We start from the raw sequence: 19426 nt of genomic DNA on the forward strand, positions 1-19426 counted from the left end.
TTTTGAATGAGCTCTGGATCTTAAGCATTACCTGCTTTCATCCAAAATACTTTTATCTGTACACAAAATATTTCAACCACAGAGTAACCAAAAGTTTGACACAGATAAGACTTGTGGTGCTATAAATTATTTTTACTCAATCAGAAGTCAAAAGTTGTCCAGGTTTTTATTCAAGAATGAAAAAGAAACAGACAATTTGTTGGGATCTGATTTGTAGTTTAAAACCTTCAGTTGAGAATCTCTGCAATTCATAACTGACCACATAAAAGAGTTTATTCAAAACAAAAAATAAAAGTAATCATTTCTGTAATTAATCTTATTTTAAAAAAATTGAAGGTTGATTTTGTCTAATTTGGTCTGAATTTAATAAAGATTCAACAGGCCAAACAACAAAAAAGCTATAAAAACAATTTTTTTGAAATATTAAAATACAATTTTATATATTATGATGGGGGAAAAAAAATTCACCTTGTTTACACCATTTTTTGGAAACAATTGGACTAATATTTAGAATAAATCTTACACATGCCAAAAAATAAAGATATAAGAATTTAAGTCTTTGTAGTTAAATAGAAGTAGTGGTTTATCATTATAAACCTACTCAAAAGTTACTTTGTGAAGTAAAGCTTCTCGTAGGAGAGCAATTTTAGCAAAAGCAAGTGTTTCTGAATACATTTATTTTGTTACTACCCATCCATGATCACATTGCAGACTATTTTCATATTTTTCTTATCTTGTTTTTCTTTATGATGAGTCATCATCGGTTTATTAGATGCTCATTTATTTATTTTTTGTTTAGATTGACTTTAAAAAAAGAAAAAACCTTTTAGATGATATGGACATACAGAAGAAGCACTGTGGTCATGAAAGTATGGAAACTGGACACATCAACACGCTGATGTATAAAAAACACGTTTTGCACACAAATGTAACACCCACACACTGAGAAAGATTCTTTGGAGATCCGATGGTCAGTCTAGACTTTAAATAGGGTCCACAGCATGCTGAGCTCTGAACTCCTGAAAGTCCTCCGGGATCGTGTCTGTGGAAAAGAAAAAAACTGTCACGATGGGGCTTTAAAGTCAGAAAGCTTTCACATTATGTTGTTTGGTTCACACCAGAGTTCTTCAAATACCACACTTCATTTGACAAGTGTGAAAACTTACCTGAAATCTCATGTGGACATACCAAGTAATCTTGGGCTGTCTAACAAGGGTGTCTTTACTTGCAAATGAACCTTGGTGCAGTTCACTTCAGTGTGAATGCAGAGGGACCGTTCACACAATGGAATTAAACGAAAGTAAAGGATACAAGCCCCTGCATTACGAGTAGAAATAAATCACATTATGGGCAAATCTGAAGAAATATGAGTGATGTCAAGTTTGTGAAGTGACTCAATGTGTTTTAAGTGCAACGCTGAAGACATTCATATATTTGCGTCAGAGGACTAGTGTAGCTTACAATATTTTGTCTTGACATTTTCCCCCCACTGGTTATTCCCACTGACTATCTAAGAGGGAACTGGACAGTGACACCTTCCCCCTAGCATTATAAAGGGGAAGTACCCACTGACTCCAAGAAGCCAAAATCGCATCGATTCCAATAGAAAAATAAACAGCTGTTACCCAGCCATTTTATTTGTCAGAATAACCAGTCTTTCTCTGCTGCCTTTTTTAAAAAGAAAAAAGTTTTTTCAAGTCCTAATTGTTTTTCACGATATTTTTTCAATAATTTTTCAAGTTACAAACTGACCAATCAGTATGTTGTCTCATATACTCACATTTGAAACGTTAGAAAGATGCTACTGAGCCCGCTATTAAGTGGGTGGGGCCTTATCTATTTAACTTAGCTTTTAATTAGATTTTATATGTGGTATCTTTACTCTTATATTGTATATGCTTTTTTTGTCACATATTTATTTGTTTAATGTCTTTTAGTCCTTTTATATCTTAACTTATTCTAATTTATATTTTAGACTTTTTTAGGCACTAAATCCTCTTATCTTATTTTATTTTAATTAATATTTGCATATTTTACCTGTTTTCATATTTTAACTTTCTTATTTTATTACTTTTACATTTTAGACTGTTTACGAGTGTTTTCTCACCCTTGGCCGGGGTGTCAGTGTTCGGGCTCCAAGAGATTCTGGCCATGCTTGTCCCCTGGCATCTCTTGTTCCGACTGCCCGGGCTGCCGGGCCTGGTGTGCCCAAGTTTGGTGCTCTGGGCCTGGGGGTTGGGGGTCTCTTGGGCGGGGGGTGCTGGGGATGAGTTGTGCTTGTGTTGCATGGATGCTGACACCCCGACCAACAGGAGGACAGGGCGGACGGCTCCTTCTGGGTTCTCTTTTCTTAAGCTCTGTCATCTCTCTTTTACTTGTGCTTGTTTTTGTGTGTTTTATTATGAGGGGCTTATTTAATGATTTTATTTCATATGTGGGGTTTGGTTTTATTGTATTCTTGTTTGTTTTTTATGGAAAGCACCTTGAGCTGTCTGTTTGACATGAAAGGTGCTTTATAAATAAATTAATTTGAATTTGAATTTCCAACAAGCTCACTTCTGATTGGTGAAATTGGTTGCCATAGATACATTGGCTCAGACCAGTCACTGCTTACTAACAATGACTATCTCCATAATGGTGGTGTCCGTAACATGAAAAATGGTGACTATATTAATTTTGTTGCATCTGGAAGTAAGTCATTTTCTATGTGTGATGTCACACTCTTTCAGTCCAGTTCTCATATACGGTACAGTCAATGGTCAGGTCTCAGTTTTGGAAACTACCACCACCAAATGAGCAGCAGGCTACTAATTGACATCTTTGAGTAATTGGGTCCACTTAATGTAGAAACAAACCAAACCAGATGAAAGTTTAGTTTTCTTTGCCTGTTAGAACAGAGCCCACTGGACTCCCCTTAGTGAGTGGAGTGAAATAATTCTTGTTTTCTCTTACCATTGCAGCGGTATTTCAGGTTTGACCAGATTATGTTTTCTTGTGAGAAACAGAACACGCCAAGTCGTCCTCCTCTCATGGTCGTGTCAATAGTCACACCGGAGTCTGCCACCAGCTCAGTTCCCTCGTAAAACCGTGCTCTGTGCAAAACACAAAATTATTACATGCTTTGCTTTGTAAATGTGGGAAACTAAACATCTGACCTGATTATACCTGATGTATCCAACTTGTGGGCGGTGCTGCAGATACCAGCGGTAGGAAACCTTGTCCTTCCAGCCGACATTCCTGGGATCCTTCCACAGCAGACGGACCTGATGGTTGGTGTCTCCTGTGTGCCACAGGGAGTTCCTCAAATGCTCTCCGGGGCCTGTTTTGGATTTCACAGCCTAGTGAGGAGAAAACCGCAACCCAATGAAAAGCCATGAGGGAAATGAGACACAAAATATGTGGGAGAAGGGAAAACAATTCCAAACAATTCAATCTGTCACCTTAAGCTGAATGCCGGGCTCAGCCACAGCCCGGAAGGGAGTTGCCTGCCAATAGGTTTGCTCTGTCTGCTTCCACATCACCACGTAAAAGGAGGAGGAGTCCTGGTAGCCAAAGATGAAGCCTGCATAGTCATCATCGGTGACGGTGTTCACGTGAAACGTCCCTTCAAAGTCGACTCCGCTGAAAGCCGTGTACCCTGAAACCAAAACCAGCTCAGTTAGAGATTTATACAGAGAATCTGGTGTTGCATTGACTCAAAGGGAAAGGGCTTTTATACCAACAGCAAGTCCTGGGTCACTGTTCATCGTCTGAACAATCTCCATTCCCTGTTTGAAAAACCAGAAAGCAGGAAAATAAATGTTTCAGCTCTAAAATTAGATGTAGATCAAATAAATTAGAAAATGAATTTTGCTGCTATTCTCATTTGGAATCTACTCTTAATGTTAAACAAAAAAATGACATGATCCTTTTTTTTTTTTTTTTTCATCTGCCTTACATGCACTTTATTTTCTCATTTCTTAGTCATATTCTGTCTCTTTTAATGATTTTTTTTGTGTTTTTATGTTGTACAGATCAGCAGTTGATGAAGTTTAAATAATTTTTGGGGTTCTTTCTGTCAGCTCAGTTCATTTAAGCTTTTTCTTTCTTATTGTTTTTAACAATCTCTAGGAATCCAATTAAAAATAATCAGGAAAGAAAAAGTCAAGACCTGACCTGAAATTAAAAGATCAAAATCTAGACCTAAAAATAAATATGGTGAGATCTTAAGAGACCTGAGTAATAAAAAAAATACCTGCTGGAGGCCAAGATTTCAGCTTTATAATATGAAAAAACACAAGAAGTTGAAGAAGTTTTTGATTTAAAAACCTGCTGCATTATGTCCTTAACCTCTGTATGAATGCAGTTCAATTCTAATTTTGTCAGAGAAACGTATCTGCTCCTTCTAAACCCTTTCTTGTTCACATAGCAGAAAGTCAAAAGAAAACATGTAATGGTTTTTTGGACAAAACAGCAGCTTTGGAGGAAAGAGCTCAAGGCAAAAGCAAAATAATCAGAGAAGAAATTTAAAAAATGGCTTAAAAAATGGGAAAGCTGTTGAGCTGTGTGACACTTTTGTTCTGAAGCTTCACCACCACAAGTGAATCCTTTCATAATCCACTTAACATAGCCCACCTGGTTCAGAACAACCCAGTTAGGATCGATCTGAGCGTCGCCTTCAGGGTCCAGCACCACCGTCTGATACGCCCTGAAGTCGGTCAGGGTGACCTCAGCGTTCTCGGGACAGATGTCAATCCTGTCAATCACCTTGTCCTGATCAAAGTCGGATTCGCACACGTCTCCAACGCCATCATCTGAGGGAAAAAAACAGACGACGCTTAGAAAGATATTTAAAAATTACATCCAATATCGCTCCTTTCTAATGCAAATATGTGTCTGCTGACTCCAAAAAACTCTTTGAAACACTATGTTGAGTTGGAATTTAGAAACTGGATAAAGAATAATTAATTCTATCCAGTGTATTTTTAATGGTTTTGTCTAAATTGACTGATACAAAGTTTGTGTGTTCAAATATATTTTATATCAGCATATAAATACATTCCATAGATGAACTACTGTAATTGTGATTCACCTAAACATCATAAACATATTTCTCACCATGTGATTGCATTTTAAATAATTTGACTTGCATAAATTAGAGTTGTTTGTTGATGTTTTTATTGTAGGATCTTAACTATGTAAAGAATTTTGCAAACTTGTTTTTGTTTCAAACTCAGCCTCAATTGATTGTGCTTTATGAGCCATTTAACACAACAATGTCACGGCGGCTCACTGTCAACTGTACTGAAGCGCAAAAAAACGTGCTTTTTACTCTCATATAATTGCTACTTTGCTCAAGGTCACTAGAGCAGTAATCTGTGAAAAGACTGAAGTAAAGAAAATCCATATCCTAGTCAGTCAGAGGCTGTAGAGAGTGTCACATGTTGCACTCACCGTTGTCATCCATCTGGTCAGGGTTCGGCACCAGCCGGCAGTTGTCCGGTCCCGGTGGTAAAACATCTGGGATGCCGTCGTTGTCGTCATCGTCGTCGCACTCGTCCCCCAGCCCGTCTTTGTCAGAGTCCACCTGAGAGCTGTTAATCACGTATGGGCAGTTGTCCTTGGTATCCTGGTGACCGTCTCCATCACTACAGAGGAAAAAAGAGACACGGTGATGTGAAACTAATGTGAAAAGTTATTCTATAGCTGCAAGTATCTGACAGTGATGCTACCTGTCCTGGTTTGTGTCACAGGAGTCTCCAACCAGATCACTGTCAATGTCAGACTGAAGGAAAAACACCAAAGATAGGATTCAAGTACACAAATGGTGACAAAATTCCTCATATTTTATGCAAAATGCAGATAAAAGCAATTATTTTAGCCTTTATTTAATGTTGTTCTAGCTGTTATGACACTTATGATTAAAATAGGTTGACTTCAGCAGTTCTTTGACTTTTCTGAGTGGATTTTCACAGCATGGGACAAAATAACCCGCAACATAATAAATGTAATTTTTTTTTCTGAATGAAAGGGTTAGTACTTTTAGGTCATAGAAAAAAAAACTGTAACATTGCTGACAAGCTTTAAAACCAGCAAGAAAACAAACACTTTTTGAACAATGTCTAAATGTGCAGAAGAATCTTGCTTGTGGAAAACTGCAATAATATCTCATTTAGCAAATAATCCAAGTTTATTCTCTGCTGAAAAGTTTCCATCTGACTTGGAGTGACCTGGTTTGGGTTGGGGATGTCTGGGCAGCTGTCACACGCATCTCCCACTCCGTCTCCATCCCGGTCCAGCTGGTCTCTGTTCTGGACGCGCTGGCAGTTGTCCAGGAAGTTCTTCAGACCTGCCAAGCCGATCAGCCAGAAGAGATAATTAATGACCTTTAAACTATTTTTATTTTCCAGCTTCTCCTCACTTTCTCCTGTGCTACATTTTGTAAGAAAAACACAGACAAATCTGTATTTACATGACAACAGATTTAAGAAACGATGCAGAATCAAGATTATTTGAGGTTTTCTGCCATTTTTTAATGCTACTTTACAGTTTAAAAGTATTACTCCCTTTAACTCAAAATTTGATGCACAGGATTTGTATTATTCCCATATTTTTAAGATCTTATCACCTCTTTCAAAAATATCTGTTTAAATACAATAAATTCAGAAATTTTAGTGAAGTAATTAAAAATTAGAGTTTTAGAAAAATGTACTGAGTGTTGCTGATTGTTTTCAAATGAGGAAAAGCCAGATATTACGTTCCTAATTACTTTTTTTTTTTACTAGCCTAAGTTTTTATCCTTATAAAGAGCAACACTTTTGAACTTTAACATTTTCATTTTCTTATTGCTTCATTCCAAGGATAGCATTTATATAAAAACGCACACCACCATCTCCTGGAGACTTTTCGTTTTACCACTGGGGTGCACTGTTGCATTGCTGTGGGAAGAAACTGCTGTGGCGGTATTTTTATTCAGCAGATGATGGTATTACAGATCTCACAAAGGTCAAGCAGCACAAACAGCAGTGGTGGAAGACGACCTATCGTCTGTCCTGTGGGTGTTTTTGGAGCTTTAATAATACCGCTGAATGATCAAAGCTCGTGTTTGCTCTGGGGTCAGACTTCTGAGGGCTTTGACTTTTCCAAACAGTCTCAGCGAAGACATCTCTACTAATCCTGGTATATTTTAGAATCAAGACTTGGTGAAGTGTGCAGATTGCTGCTGAGCTCACCTGTATAAGGATGGCATGATTTAGAGGGTAAAAAAAAAAAAGGGGGAAGTACTTAACACATTGAGACCTCTCAATGATGTTTATATAACTAGAGCACGAGTGTTACTGATGTTTCTCCATACCGTCTCCATCCATGTCGTCATCGCAGGCGTCACCTTTGCCATCGCCGTCAGTGTCCCTTTGGTCAGGGTTCTTAGCCAGACGACAGTTGTCACATGCATCACCGTGGCTGTCGCTGTCACTGTTTTTCTGGTCCACATTGGGCTTTAACCAGCAGTTGTCCTGTGAATGAATAACCCCCACACACATGCACACATATTGATTATTTAAAGACCCACTCCAATGAAAATCTTTTTTTTATTTTTATAAACATGTTCTTTTGGTGTTTTTCTGACAATTATAATGAAAATTAAACAAAAACTTGCATTTCTGAGCATTTTTTAATTCAAATTGTTAGGAACAAATGAAAAAATGCAGTTGGAAAAAGATCGTATCTGTGGAAAATATGCTGGTCGGGCCACAACCCTTTTTTTACACTACTCCTTTCTGATGGATCCACTTGTAGATGACTAAAATCCATGTATCTGACTCTAACTGTATGGCTGGATAGCTCCAATACTGCTTCGCACTTGTGTTGCACCGCTAATTTTAGGTTGGGGTTGTAAGGGGCTGTAAGCTAGCAGGAGAATGTGTGAACAAAGGAATGAGGGGAAATTGGGGTAAACACGCCTACAGTCCAGCCCACAAATGAGAGGCAAATTTCCTGCCGCTCCAGCCGCTATGCAGTAACTATGTCCCACAAGACGCCACAGGGTTTTGTTTTTGGCTTAAAACGCCATATTCATAGTTGCGCATTTAAAAAAGTTCAAAAGATAATTGGAGTAGGACCTTACCATATATAAATATATATATATTTCTGCCAAAACATACTTTTTAGTAAGAATTCTTGTTACAATCTATATTTACAGATGTACAAGTTTTCTGACAAAAAAAGCTTAAAATACAAAAACTAGAAAAAAAAATAATTGTTGAAATTCATGGAAGAAAATGAAAAAGAAACTGACGGTTAGTAGCTGAATATTGCCCGGGTCTTGTTTTTGCCATTGACCTGGCTTCTCAGGACTTGCCTTACTTGTTGGAGGTATTTAGCTGTTGCAGCTTTCCTTGTTGCTTGCTCCATGTTGCCATTTGCCTGCAGAATTTCAAGGTACTTGTGACTGTCGTCAATGTCTGCTATTGTTCCTTCTGTGTGGACTACTTTGCCTCTCTTTGTCACCATCCGGCTACATTTCTCAAGCCCGGAAGACAACCCAATGTCAGTACTGTAGATCCTGGTGGTGTGGATCAGGGAGTCAATGTTACGCTCGCTCTTAGCATGTAGCTTGATGTCATCCATGTAGAGGAGGTGACTGATGTTGGCCCCATTTCTGAGTCGGTATCCATAGCCAGCCTTGTTGATTATTTGGCTGAGCATATATATATGTGTGTGTGTATATATATATATAAATATAGATATATATATATATATATAAACACACAAACACACACACACATTTCTGGTATATATAGAAATCCATTTCCACATTTGTGAATGAATTTATTATCAGTTTGTCTGCCTTTAAGCATTTTTATTTTATTTTGGTGCCCCTTTCGCTCCAAAAAAAAAGATTTTTTTAATTCCGAAATGCGCTTTTATTGCTTTTTGTGCATAAAATAAAAGTTTAAATACTGCTCTTTCAGTTTTATGCAGTTTTGACTTTAAGGAGACTCTGAAATGTCCTTCGGGCTAATGGGGCCTTTTAAAGCCATTTAAGAAGTTGAAAAATCTCACCATTTTTTATGTGTTGCTTTCTTAACTGTGTATTTTTATTAAAATGACCAAAACAGAAGTGTGTCCCTGTGAGCAAGCATGTCCACAGGCGTGTCCTTTTCCCCCCAGCATCATTTCATAGATAAAATCAATAAAGAGAAGAATTTATGTCTGTCCTTTATGTGTTTTCAGGCCTTAAATAGAAACCTTTCTACCAACCAGTTCATTAGGAATACTGTCCCCATCTGCATCTTCATCGCAGGCGTCTCCTTGGCCATCCCTGTCTGCGTCCTCTTGACCAGAGTTTGGAACATATATGCAATTATCCTGCAGAAACAAGGTTGGTATTTTTAGAAGTCTACGTCTATCACAGCAATTCAGCATTTGATGATCATTTCCGGTTAGCTTACCTTCCTGCAGTGCGCATCTTTACATTTGAGTTTCTCATCTGGATATCCATCAATATCTGTGTCCTTCCCGCACAAATATCCATTTCCAGCCCAGCCGATTCCACACTGTCAATAACAAATCAAACAAATCACATCAAATACATATTTAATATGTGTATCTTTCCCTCTCCCATGATTTGATACGCACCTCAATACATTCTCCACAAACTGATACAAAAAGATTTGTGGCGATACGATACAGTCTAGCACTTTTTATTTTTATGCATCAAAAACAAAATGTCTTTGACACGTCATTAAAACCTGGCATTTTGGAACTTTGAGGCAGTTTTTTTCTTTGTGGTTCAAAAAAGTTAGGTCATTTTAATTTATCCAGGTCGTGTTTGGGGTGGAAGAGGAAAGATTTAGAGCACATGACACACATCCCGTGAAGGAAGGTCTAATGGCAGGGATGTCCAGGGTGTGTCTAGTTCAGTTGAGCAATTAGCTATTGTTCATATTTTATGACCGATTCTAAGTTTTCGTACAATTATTGTGTGAAGCCTGTTGAAACAACTGTGATGTGATATTGGGCTATTTAAATAATATTGAATTGAATTGAATTGCATTGCATTGCGTTGAATACCTTGCTGAGGTTCACCTTCAGGTAAATGTAATTGACCCAACTTGGTAAAAACAAGCTTGTGATTGGACTTCTATTTGTTTGAATAACATGTACATAAAAAAGAAAAGACAGCAGAGATACAGAAATTGATTATTTACTTCCATATTGATTTTTTTTTTACCTTTTTACAAACAAAATCTTGTTCATATCTGTGGTTACTCCCGGCACTAAATACATTTTTGTTACAGATCTGTATCCTTTACATAACTAATATGTAACAACATTGGAAAAAGACATAAGACAGCATAAGTCATGTCAAAACCCACCTGACAAGAAATGGACCCGTCTCTTTCCAGAACACACGAGGCGTTGGCGTGACACGGGTTGGTCAGGCTGTTTCCACAGCTGACCTCTGGCTTGCAGCCCTTCACAGGGTCTCCAATGAAACCCGTCTTGCAGGAGCAGTGATAGGAGCCCTGTGGGGGGAATCAGACAGCTACTTTGAAAATCCTTTGCAGGGAAATTAACAAAAAAAGAATTCTCCGGGAACAGAGTCAACTTTTACCATGGAGTTCTCACAGTTTGAGTTTGCAGGACAGCCTCCATTACTGGGTCCTTTGCATTCATCAATGTCATCACAAACCTACAATAAATTAAAAAGACATTTTCAGCCCTGATTATTATTAATGTTTTTTGCACTAGAACATTCCTTAAGTTTGAGCTCATACGTCCCTCCTTTACCGTGTTTTGATCCCGTACAGTAGGTCATTATAAATATTTAACTACCTGGTATGTTTTATTGAAATACATAACATTTGCTGCAGGCTATAACTTGATTGAAAAAATGTGAAAGTAGTTTTTTTTTTTGTTTTTTTCTCTCTGGGGTAATCTGCTGTTGCTCTTGAAAAACACGTGTTCTTTGCTGATCTTATGAACGGCTCATTAGACCATTCTGCTTTCAGTAATTTGGCTATAAATCTCAACAAGCTTTGTTGAGTCCCATCTTCTGATGTCAGAGTTTTTTTAAATTACAGTTTTGTTTTAACCATCTGCAGTTGATGTCAGATTTTGGGTCTTCTTAAAAAAAAAATCAAGATTTCCCTTCAAATGTTATTGTTTAGAAAGACCTCTCTGCTGCCTTTCCTAGAATCCCATATTAATTATACTGAACATTCATGTACACAATTGAATACAAATGTGGCTGTGGTCTTTAAAAAAAAAACATTTCTACCAAAATGGACAAACGTTTTGTAGGAGGTATAGGGGTCAGTGAAATTTAGAGATAAACTCCCAAAATTTAAGAGAAAATTTCTCGAGGGTTTTTGTGTCTTTAGGTCTAGGACAGGAAAATTGGCATATAGTTAAATTTATAAAACAGAACCTGTAACCCTTGTGCTTTTCTTGGGACTAACATTGGGAATTGGGTCATCTAGACCCTCTAGACAGTGCGCTGAACCTTTTTTCTTCATGATATGTGATCTTCGCTGGTGTCCATGGATTACATGAAATCTTTCCACCTTATCCACCTTTGTCATGGTAGAAATACGTCAATGTAAAGGTGGAGCCATAGGATAGCACAAGGGGTATTTAGTATCAGTGTAAGTCATGTCTCATCCTCTCCTTTACCTGTTTGTTGGTCTGGGCAAACACGATCCCCACACCCTCCACCGGCAGGCCGATGTAGCCAAGCGGACAGGCATCACATCGGAACCCCGGCGCTGTGTTCACACACTTCACTCCCGGATAGCAAGGGTTAAACTGGCACTGCAGAAGAGAAGGGCATGAGCTCTGCTGAAGCAGCAAAAATGTGTGCGATTCTCAGAGGGCTTTGGCTCCAAAGCTTTTAGATCTGATGACATTTTTACTCATGTGGGACGGATCCTGCTGATGGGGGCCAGTGTGATCAGAGAAAAGATGCAAATATATGCTAACAACTTGTGTTATTATGCTTAGAATATCTTAAAATGGACAACACAAAAAACAGAAAACTGTTGGTAAGAAATTTTTTTTTACCATCAAACACCAAGAAAATCATTGTGTTAAATAGAGGAAGGAAGGGAATCTACTAAAAGTGCTCTTTCATATTTTTTAAAACCTTCACTGTGCGTATTTAAGTTTTAAGTTTATTATGAAAAACATACTAACACTACGTGCAAAGTGCAGTAAGTTTATTCCTCTTGGGACAAATTTAGCCATTTTCTCAGGTTACAAAAGTGTGTTTAAAAGTAAATAAATAAGTAAACTCCAAATGTTTACTTGTTTGAAAATAATTGTTTTTTCAAACCACAAAATAATTTTTGCACTGAATGTTATTTTTTATACTGAAACCAAGTATGCAGTATTAGGGCCACCATAAAGGACAAAAAATAAATAATTATGTAACAAAAAACTGTAGAAAAAAGAAAAATAAAGTCATAGGCTTATTGTTGTTATTTTACAAGTAAAAAAGTTATACTTTTTAAAAAAATAAAGTTGTAATTTCATGATAATACAGCAGACTCAGCGACAGTCTTCAACAGTGTAATGTCCAGCTGATTTCTTTGAATTGTCTACAACATAAATTGAACAGGTAATGTTCGATTGTCTTTTTATATTTTAAGAGCTAAATGTAACCTTCTACTTTTGAAAAAACACGAATTAACCTTGTAAAATTACTTCACTTTGAACCGTAAGTTTTTGATTTCATTCTCATTAATTGATGAGTTTAAAAAAAAGGTACAACTTTATTCTTGTAAAAATAAAACTTTTTTGCAATGATTTGTAAAATGTTATTTCATACATGTGTTTTTTTAATTCATGATAACCCTAATACGCTGTCGTAGGAACCTTATTGTGAAATATAAAAATATGTACATGTAGTGCAAGAAAATTTACTATGTTTTAGTCATTTATTTGTGCTTAAACTGAGATTTGAAAACTGTTTCACGAAGGAATTAAAATATGAGCCAAATATGAGCCAGATATAGCATAACATGAGCATGTTAAACAGTTGGTGCTAAAATTCCATAACATATCCATAAACTGTCCATTTTCTATACCCACTTATTGCTGTTTGAGGTCATGGTAATGCTGGAGTCTATCCCAGCCACTGAAGGACGAATGTAGGTCACACTCTGGACAGTTCGCCAGTCCATGGCAGGGCCACACAAAGACATACAGTATGACCACACAGCCACGCTCACGCTGAAGGGATAATTTAGAGTCACTAATTAAACTATAAAGAGGAAGAGGAAGCCGGAGAGCCTGGAAAAACACCACAAGGAGAACTCACAAACCCCACACAGAAAGGACCCAGCTGGGGTTCAAACCAGGGCCTAGAGGGCTAACCACTACACCACTGTGCAACCCATCCATCTATCACTCAAGAAAAGGATTCATTGATAGTTTTTACTTGAGGTCGCTCCAAATTAGCACTTTACAGATTCTCCTTTCCTGTCAAATGTCACGCTCAAATTTGCCTGGTATTGGCATACAATCCTGCACATACAGCGCAGGAATACCGCACCCAAAATGTCAGATTCATGTTTTTATTTCAAAGCAGCCTAAATGTTGTTGATGCAATATGGGACTCCATCCATTCATTTTCTTAACCTCGCTTGTTTCCCTATGGGGTCAAAGGGCTGCCAAACATTACTACCCAAAGCTGCAAAAGAATACCGTGAAGGTCAGAATATTGCGATTTGGGAAAACCATCCTAATGGCTTATATGCTTTAACAAATACTTATTGTGACAAATATTTAGCATTACTTCGTCGACATCATCGCAGTTGAAGCCATCTCCAGTGTATCCATCAGGGCAGGCGGCACACTCAACGCCATTTGCTGTTTCGATGCACATGTCGTCACGGAAGCAGACGCCTGGGCTACACTTTGGTTTCACAACTTCACTGCCACCCAAATCTTAAGAGAATATAGAAAATAGTTGTAAAAATCCCCTTTGTTTTTCAAATTGCGCTGCTTTATTTTCTGAAAAGCAGTGCAGACACTTACCACACGCCTGGCACTCTGAGATGGTATTTCTGAGAAAGGAGGTTTCTTTAACCTGTCAAAAGTAAGCAGGTTTTATGTGTTCAAGTACAGAGGTCAGGACGGCTGAAGCAAGAATTTAAGTAGTCTCACTGTTGGAGGAATTTACCTGCTGAATGAGGACATCCTTTAACTCGTTAATCACCTTTGTTAACTCCATCATTTGATTCGACAGCTGCTTTGTGTTGACCCCTAAGAGAAATGGACTGTTATTTTCTTCAACTGAAACAGATGTTGAACCTGCCCTATGAACTCAACACTTATGGTGGTTTTCATGTGGCCAGAAGTGTTCTCCTGGGAGACATTTGGTTATCCCTTTGAACATGTATTTTCATGAAGGGAGCCTTACCCAGAGTTTGAACAGAGTCTCTTTGCTGGAAATGGCAGTCTTGTAATGACGCAACACTCTCAAATGAATCTCCAACTGCCAGCTTCAGCTCATCTAAGCTTTCCTGAAAGAAATAAAAGTCCACAGCTAAGCCTTTTGTAAATTTACTGAGCCATTATAGAGATAGACAGAAAAAACTGTTATTGTATGGAAATGCCGATCGCCTGAGGTCACCTGCTCCCTTGGTTGCATCGTCTTCAGCTGTACTGTACCATAACCTGTGGGCAAACCCTGGAAGGCAGCGGGGAGATCCCGGACTGTTTCTACCAGCCGGCAGTCCAGATGCAGCTCCAACCCGCCTGGCCCCTGCTGTTGCAGCCCCCTCAGGTGGAACAGCAGTCGGTGTTTTTGGCCGTCGGCCAGCACCAGGTTGTTGATGGTAACAGAGCTCATCCGTCTGTCGCTCCGGAGGTAGCGTAATACAGCTTTCAGACAACAAGACAGGGAAAAAAAGAAGAAATTACGCAAGACTTATGTGAATTTTAGCATAAAATACAAGAAACCTACTATCAAGATGTCAGTTGTTTTGAAACATAAAAACTCTGCATTAAAAAAAAAAGGGTTAACTTGTGTGTCAAGGCATTACATCGTTTCAAAGACAGACAGTGAGAGACATGAGAAGACAACATCTATCCATCTTCCAAACCTGCTCACACTGTGGACAGTTCGCTGGTACATCACAAGGCCGCTCAGAGACAAACAATCACAAACAGTAACACAAACACCTCAGGGGACACTTTAGAGCCATCAATTAACCTATAAAGCTTGTTTTTGCACAGGGAGAACAACTTGGAATTCATAGTGCGAACCACTACACAACCATAGAGAAATAATTTTTGCACTGAATGTTATTCAGTGACCATCCATCCATCCATCCATCTTTCTGGATCACAGGGTCATCGAAGCCTGTCCTGGCTACTGTTGGTCGAAAGCAGGATGCACAATCACGAACATATACGCTCACATTCACACCTAGTGGCAATTTAGGGACAATTAATAAACTTATGAAGCATGTTTTTGGATGCCGGGAGGTAACTGGCGTGTGTGGAAAAACCCTTGCATGCACGAGCAAAACAAGCAAACTCCACACAGGAAGGTCCCATATGGGATTCAAATCAGGGCCTTTCTGCTGTGAGGTCAGAGTGATAACCACTACACCACTGTGCAACCCTGAGAAAATGAACAGTTTGCATCAATCTTCATTTCTGTCCTTCAAAAATAGTTCGATTTACTGAATAATCTCTGATGCTTCAATGCTAAAACAATATTTTAGGATCACTAAACAATCAGTATGCTTAACTTTAGAATAAAACAATCTACAGAGACTTTCATCATAACTTGGTTAAGCCGGTTTCTTGTTCTCATACCTCGGTTTAGCTTGCCCATCACAGTGAACTCAAAGTACTTGCTGTTGTCCCTAGGGTTGTAGAGACTAAACACAGTGGTCCCGCTTTTGGGCTGCAGCTTAAAGGAGGTCAGGATGAAGGCTTCGTTCACCCCCTGTTCAATCAGACCCCCTTGCAGCAGGTCTGGCAGGCAATCAGGCGAGGTGAGAAGATCATAGACTGTAAACAGGGACATGAGAGACCAATAGAGAGAAGCAGTGGACTTATGGATGATGAGAAATAAACATTTGGGATAATTGTGTTTCGAAATTAGAATAAATCTGCTAACAGTTAGTCTTTTTAGCAAAGTAACTTAAAGTTGTAAAGGTCAGAAGGTGATGTGCATGGAATTTAGTCCGCCATCTGCCCACACCATGAACACACAAGAAGCACAAAAGCAGACAGCAGGGCCCTCGGTTGTGAGGGAGCAGTAAATTGTTCCCAAATGCTCCCAGAAACTGGCTGTGGTTATTCAAGACTGCCCCTGAGCAGATCCTTCCCTGTTCTTTCTCCAGTCTGCATATTTGGTACCTGGTGTTGTGTTTCGCAGACGTTTCGCCACAGCCGAGCTTTTACGTGTCTTTGCACTTTAAATGTGGCGCTGCGGTAAGACATCTGAACTGAGTCTTATTATTCACAAGTCCTCCGGACACTTAGAACGGCTCATGGGCAGCTAGCACAGGACCCCATGAGAAAGTGCACCGCTTCACCCCCTCTCGGTTAACTTCAGATTTCAAGCTTCATAAAACTGTCTCAGCTCAAAGCTGTTAAGCAACCCCTGATCTTGTCCTGTCCTGTATGCCAGCATATAAATCTACCACGGTTAGTTTAGCATTAAGTAGGCAAGTGGTCAACATTCTTCCTTTTAATGCTTATAAAAAAGGAATCTCTGGACTTGATTTCGGGAAAATGTCATTTATATTCTTGATGTTTGGTAATAGTGTGTCCAACTTTACAGTGAATGTTTGGTACAGTATTTAAACGCTCTTACCTAAAGCAGAAGTGTCTTTAAAGGGATCTTGAAAAGAACAGACATTGAGGTTCTGTATTTTATTTATATGCTGAGCTTTTGTTTTGCTTGTTTGGGATTGACATTGTCATTATACAAATCTTTGCTAACGTTGCCAGAAGTCACAGGATTCAGAATGTGTTTCAATGCGATGCCTATTTTCAGCATTTCTAATGAAAATCTCATTCTATGAAGCTCCGTTCACACCACCCTTTGTCACGTCCAATTAAAAGTCTATGTAAATGCGCTTAAACGTGCGTTTGGGCCTTCTGCGTTCAAAACTCTTGCATTCATGTGTAACTACCATAGTTTTTGCAACCATTTTCAGACTCCACATACGAAACGTGTGGCCAATAAACATTGAAAGTTAAACCAAGTCAAAATCTGACCAATCATGGATGGTAGTGACAAATGGATGGCATCCCTTATAATTCAATAAGTGCTAACTGTTTTTGATCATGGAGGAAAATTAATATTCGCAGGATATTCATGAGATTTGCACCGCTTTGACCTTTTGCACCAAGCATTTTCCAACGGAAGGTATCGAACATTCTGTAGGTGGCAGACATGCGCTAGTAAACAGTAGAAAAAGAAGAAGAAGCCCCTCCCTGCTTGTCCGGTGTAAACACCATGGGCTAAATGGGCGTTAAAGAAGGTGTATTTAGCATGTTCTGGAAGGTATGTCAAACACCCAGTGTGAACATAGCTTTAATTCCACGGAGAGGGTTAGCATTTAGTGAAAAAGTATTAAAAAATTTTGTGTTTGGTTTTGCTCACATTGCAGCCTCAGAGTCTGATAAACTGAAATAAATGTATGTGACCTCAGGCTCTTTCAGAAGAATTCAGTAAAACAGAGGATGCATCTTCCGCCTAATGAGATTTGTTCTTTATTTTTTTAACAACATTATGTTTCTTTATATTTAATAGTAGTGATACTGAGAAGCTAAAGTAATCACCCACCCCTGCTAGAGTTGGAAAGAAAAACCCCAAAACTGCTATAATGACAGTAGTGAACTCAATTGTCAATTGCAAAGTTTCAGGAGCTAAAACATGACCTTAAATTCCACTAAGCCAAAAAATGCTTCTGATTCAGAAGTTGATTTCTAATGCAAACAAAAAAAAATCCTTTTTGAATCATTTTCACATTATTTTCTTTCAGAGTCATTGTTGGGGGAAACTCAGGATTAGTGAGAATCCCAGGTTTAACTTCTGAGCAGGGAGTCTTTGCAATCCGACTAAAGAGCAGATTTCAAAGTCCTGTAATCTCATCCATCAGTGAGATCATTTTTCAGATAGTGAGATAAATCAATAGCCTCTTACAGAACACAATAGGTGTTTTAGGCCTCTAAAATCTGTCTGAAGCACTGCTTTAAATTGCTCCCACTCTTTTTAAACACTGCAAATTCAAGCTATTTACAGGGAAAATGACGGATTATAAATCCCATTACCCTCGACTTGTTTTATGTAGAACAGCAGGCACCTATTACCAAAGATTGCATGGATTAATGGGTGTTTGGAAACTTTGCCATCAGTCACCTTGTGTTATTTGAAAGAAGTTAATAAAGTAATATTTCTACATGACATCTGCAGGCTCCATGTTTGTGTTTGACCTTGGATAAATGGGATTGTGGCTGTAAGAGTGTGTCAGACACTGAGAGAGGAGAAAGTGGGATCCAAGGTTTAAAACTGTACTCAGATGAGCTCTTACGATTCCCATGTATTATACCTGTTAATTAAAAATATGAAAAAACGTCATCAGCTGAGTAAACTCAAGCAAATCTGGCATATTGTCAATGAAAAAGGTTTCTTTTTTTCAAATAGACAAGTTAAATTCTTTACCTAAATGGAGAATAAACAACACTTTTATTATTGTTGTTTTTTACAAGGTGTGTCACTCATATTCCTCATAATCTTCCAGAAAAAAAACATATTTTATCAATTTCTTATTCATTTACATTTGCTTTATTGCTATTAGGTTCTCTGTGCTTTGAATGATGTTTCTTTAGTTTTTTTAAATCCTGTCATATTTAACACTTTAGTTTCCACTAACATCAGACAATCTTTACATTTTTAAGACATTTTTAAAGCTCCAGTCAGACTCACCCAAAGCTTGTGCTTCAACATGCAAGCAGAGATTTAAAAGCAGCTGCGAGGTCAGAAGCAGAGTCCTCCACATGTCCATTGTGTCCTTCCAGTTTTTCTTCTTGTTTGAGTCAGAAACAATTGTGCTTTTCTCTATTGACTTCAAGAAAATACGTTACAAATACCTTAACCAGTTCAATTAAAGCTGTTGACTGTTTTTGTGTATCTGAGTTGTGAAGGAGTCGGAGCTTTGTCGAAGGAGGAGCATCAGGACCAAAACCTGCTTTTAAAACCTTCCTAAGACAGCCCCATGCAGAGAAGGAGTGACCCGGGACTAGTCTTTATATTGGCCCCTGCTGGAATTCCCACAAGCCTTTTTTATTGTTCATGTAGCTGCTAATTCAGGTCAGGGTTCCTTGTTCGATCAGAATATGGTTCATATAGAATATTTTCTAAATGTGTCTTCCTCCTTTAGCAGCTAAGCAGGAAGAGTATTTTATGATC

At 38.4% G+C, this 19426-nt stretch overlaps 1 protein-coding gene and 1 long non-coding RNA gene across 2 annotated transcripts in view; one reads left to right on the forward strand and one right to left on the reverse strand.

The window, feature by feature from the left end:
- Positions 1-19426, forward strand: part of LOC144996547 (uncharacterized) — a 72562-nt gene that overhangs the window by 24421 nt on the left and 28715 nt on the right. Inside the window, exon 2 of the long non-coding RNA XR_013659473.1 lies at positions 9214-9361. This is a non-coding gene — a long non-coding RNA (uncharacterized LOC144996547). The remainder of the gene's footprint in view (positions 1-9213; positions 9362-19426) is intronic.
- thbs4b (thrombospondin 4b) lies at positions 148-19188 on the reverse strand. Its single transcript, XM_004074562.4, has 22 exons — positions 18944-19188; positions 15814-16011; positions 14621-14871; positions 14408-14510; positions 14168-14250; positions 14023-14074; positions 13781-13932; positions 11659-11796; positions 10598-10675; positions 10359-10508; positions 9432-9536; positions 9241-9348; positions 7334-7493; positions 6210-6328; positions 5712-5764; positions 5434-5627; positions 4615-4793; positions 3719-3767; positions 3441-3637; positions 3166-3338; positions 2953-3092; positions 148-1042 (listed from the first exon to the last, which is right to left on the reverse strand). The coding sequence occupies exons 1-22, from the start codon at positions 19020-19022 to the stop codon at positions 984-986; spliced, it is 2820 nt and encodes a 939-aa protein (XP_004074610.1). The 5' UTR covers positions 19023-19188; the 3' UTR covers positions 148-983.

This window comes from Oryzias latipes, chromosome 12 (genome assembly GCF_053564925.1).
Source record: "Oryzias latipes strain Hd-rR chromosome 12, Olatipes_Hd-rR_3.1".
NCBI lineage: Eukaryota > Metazoa > Chordata > Actinopteri > Beloniformes > Adrianichthyidae > Oryzias > Oryzias latipes.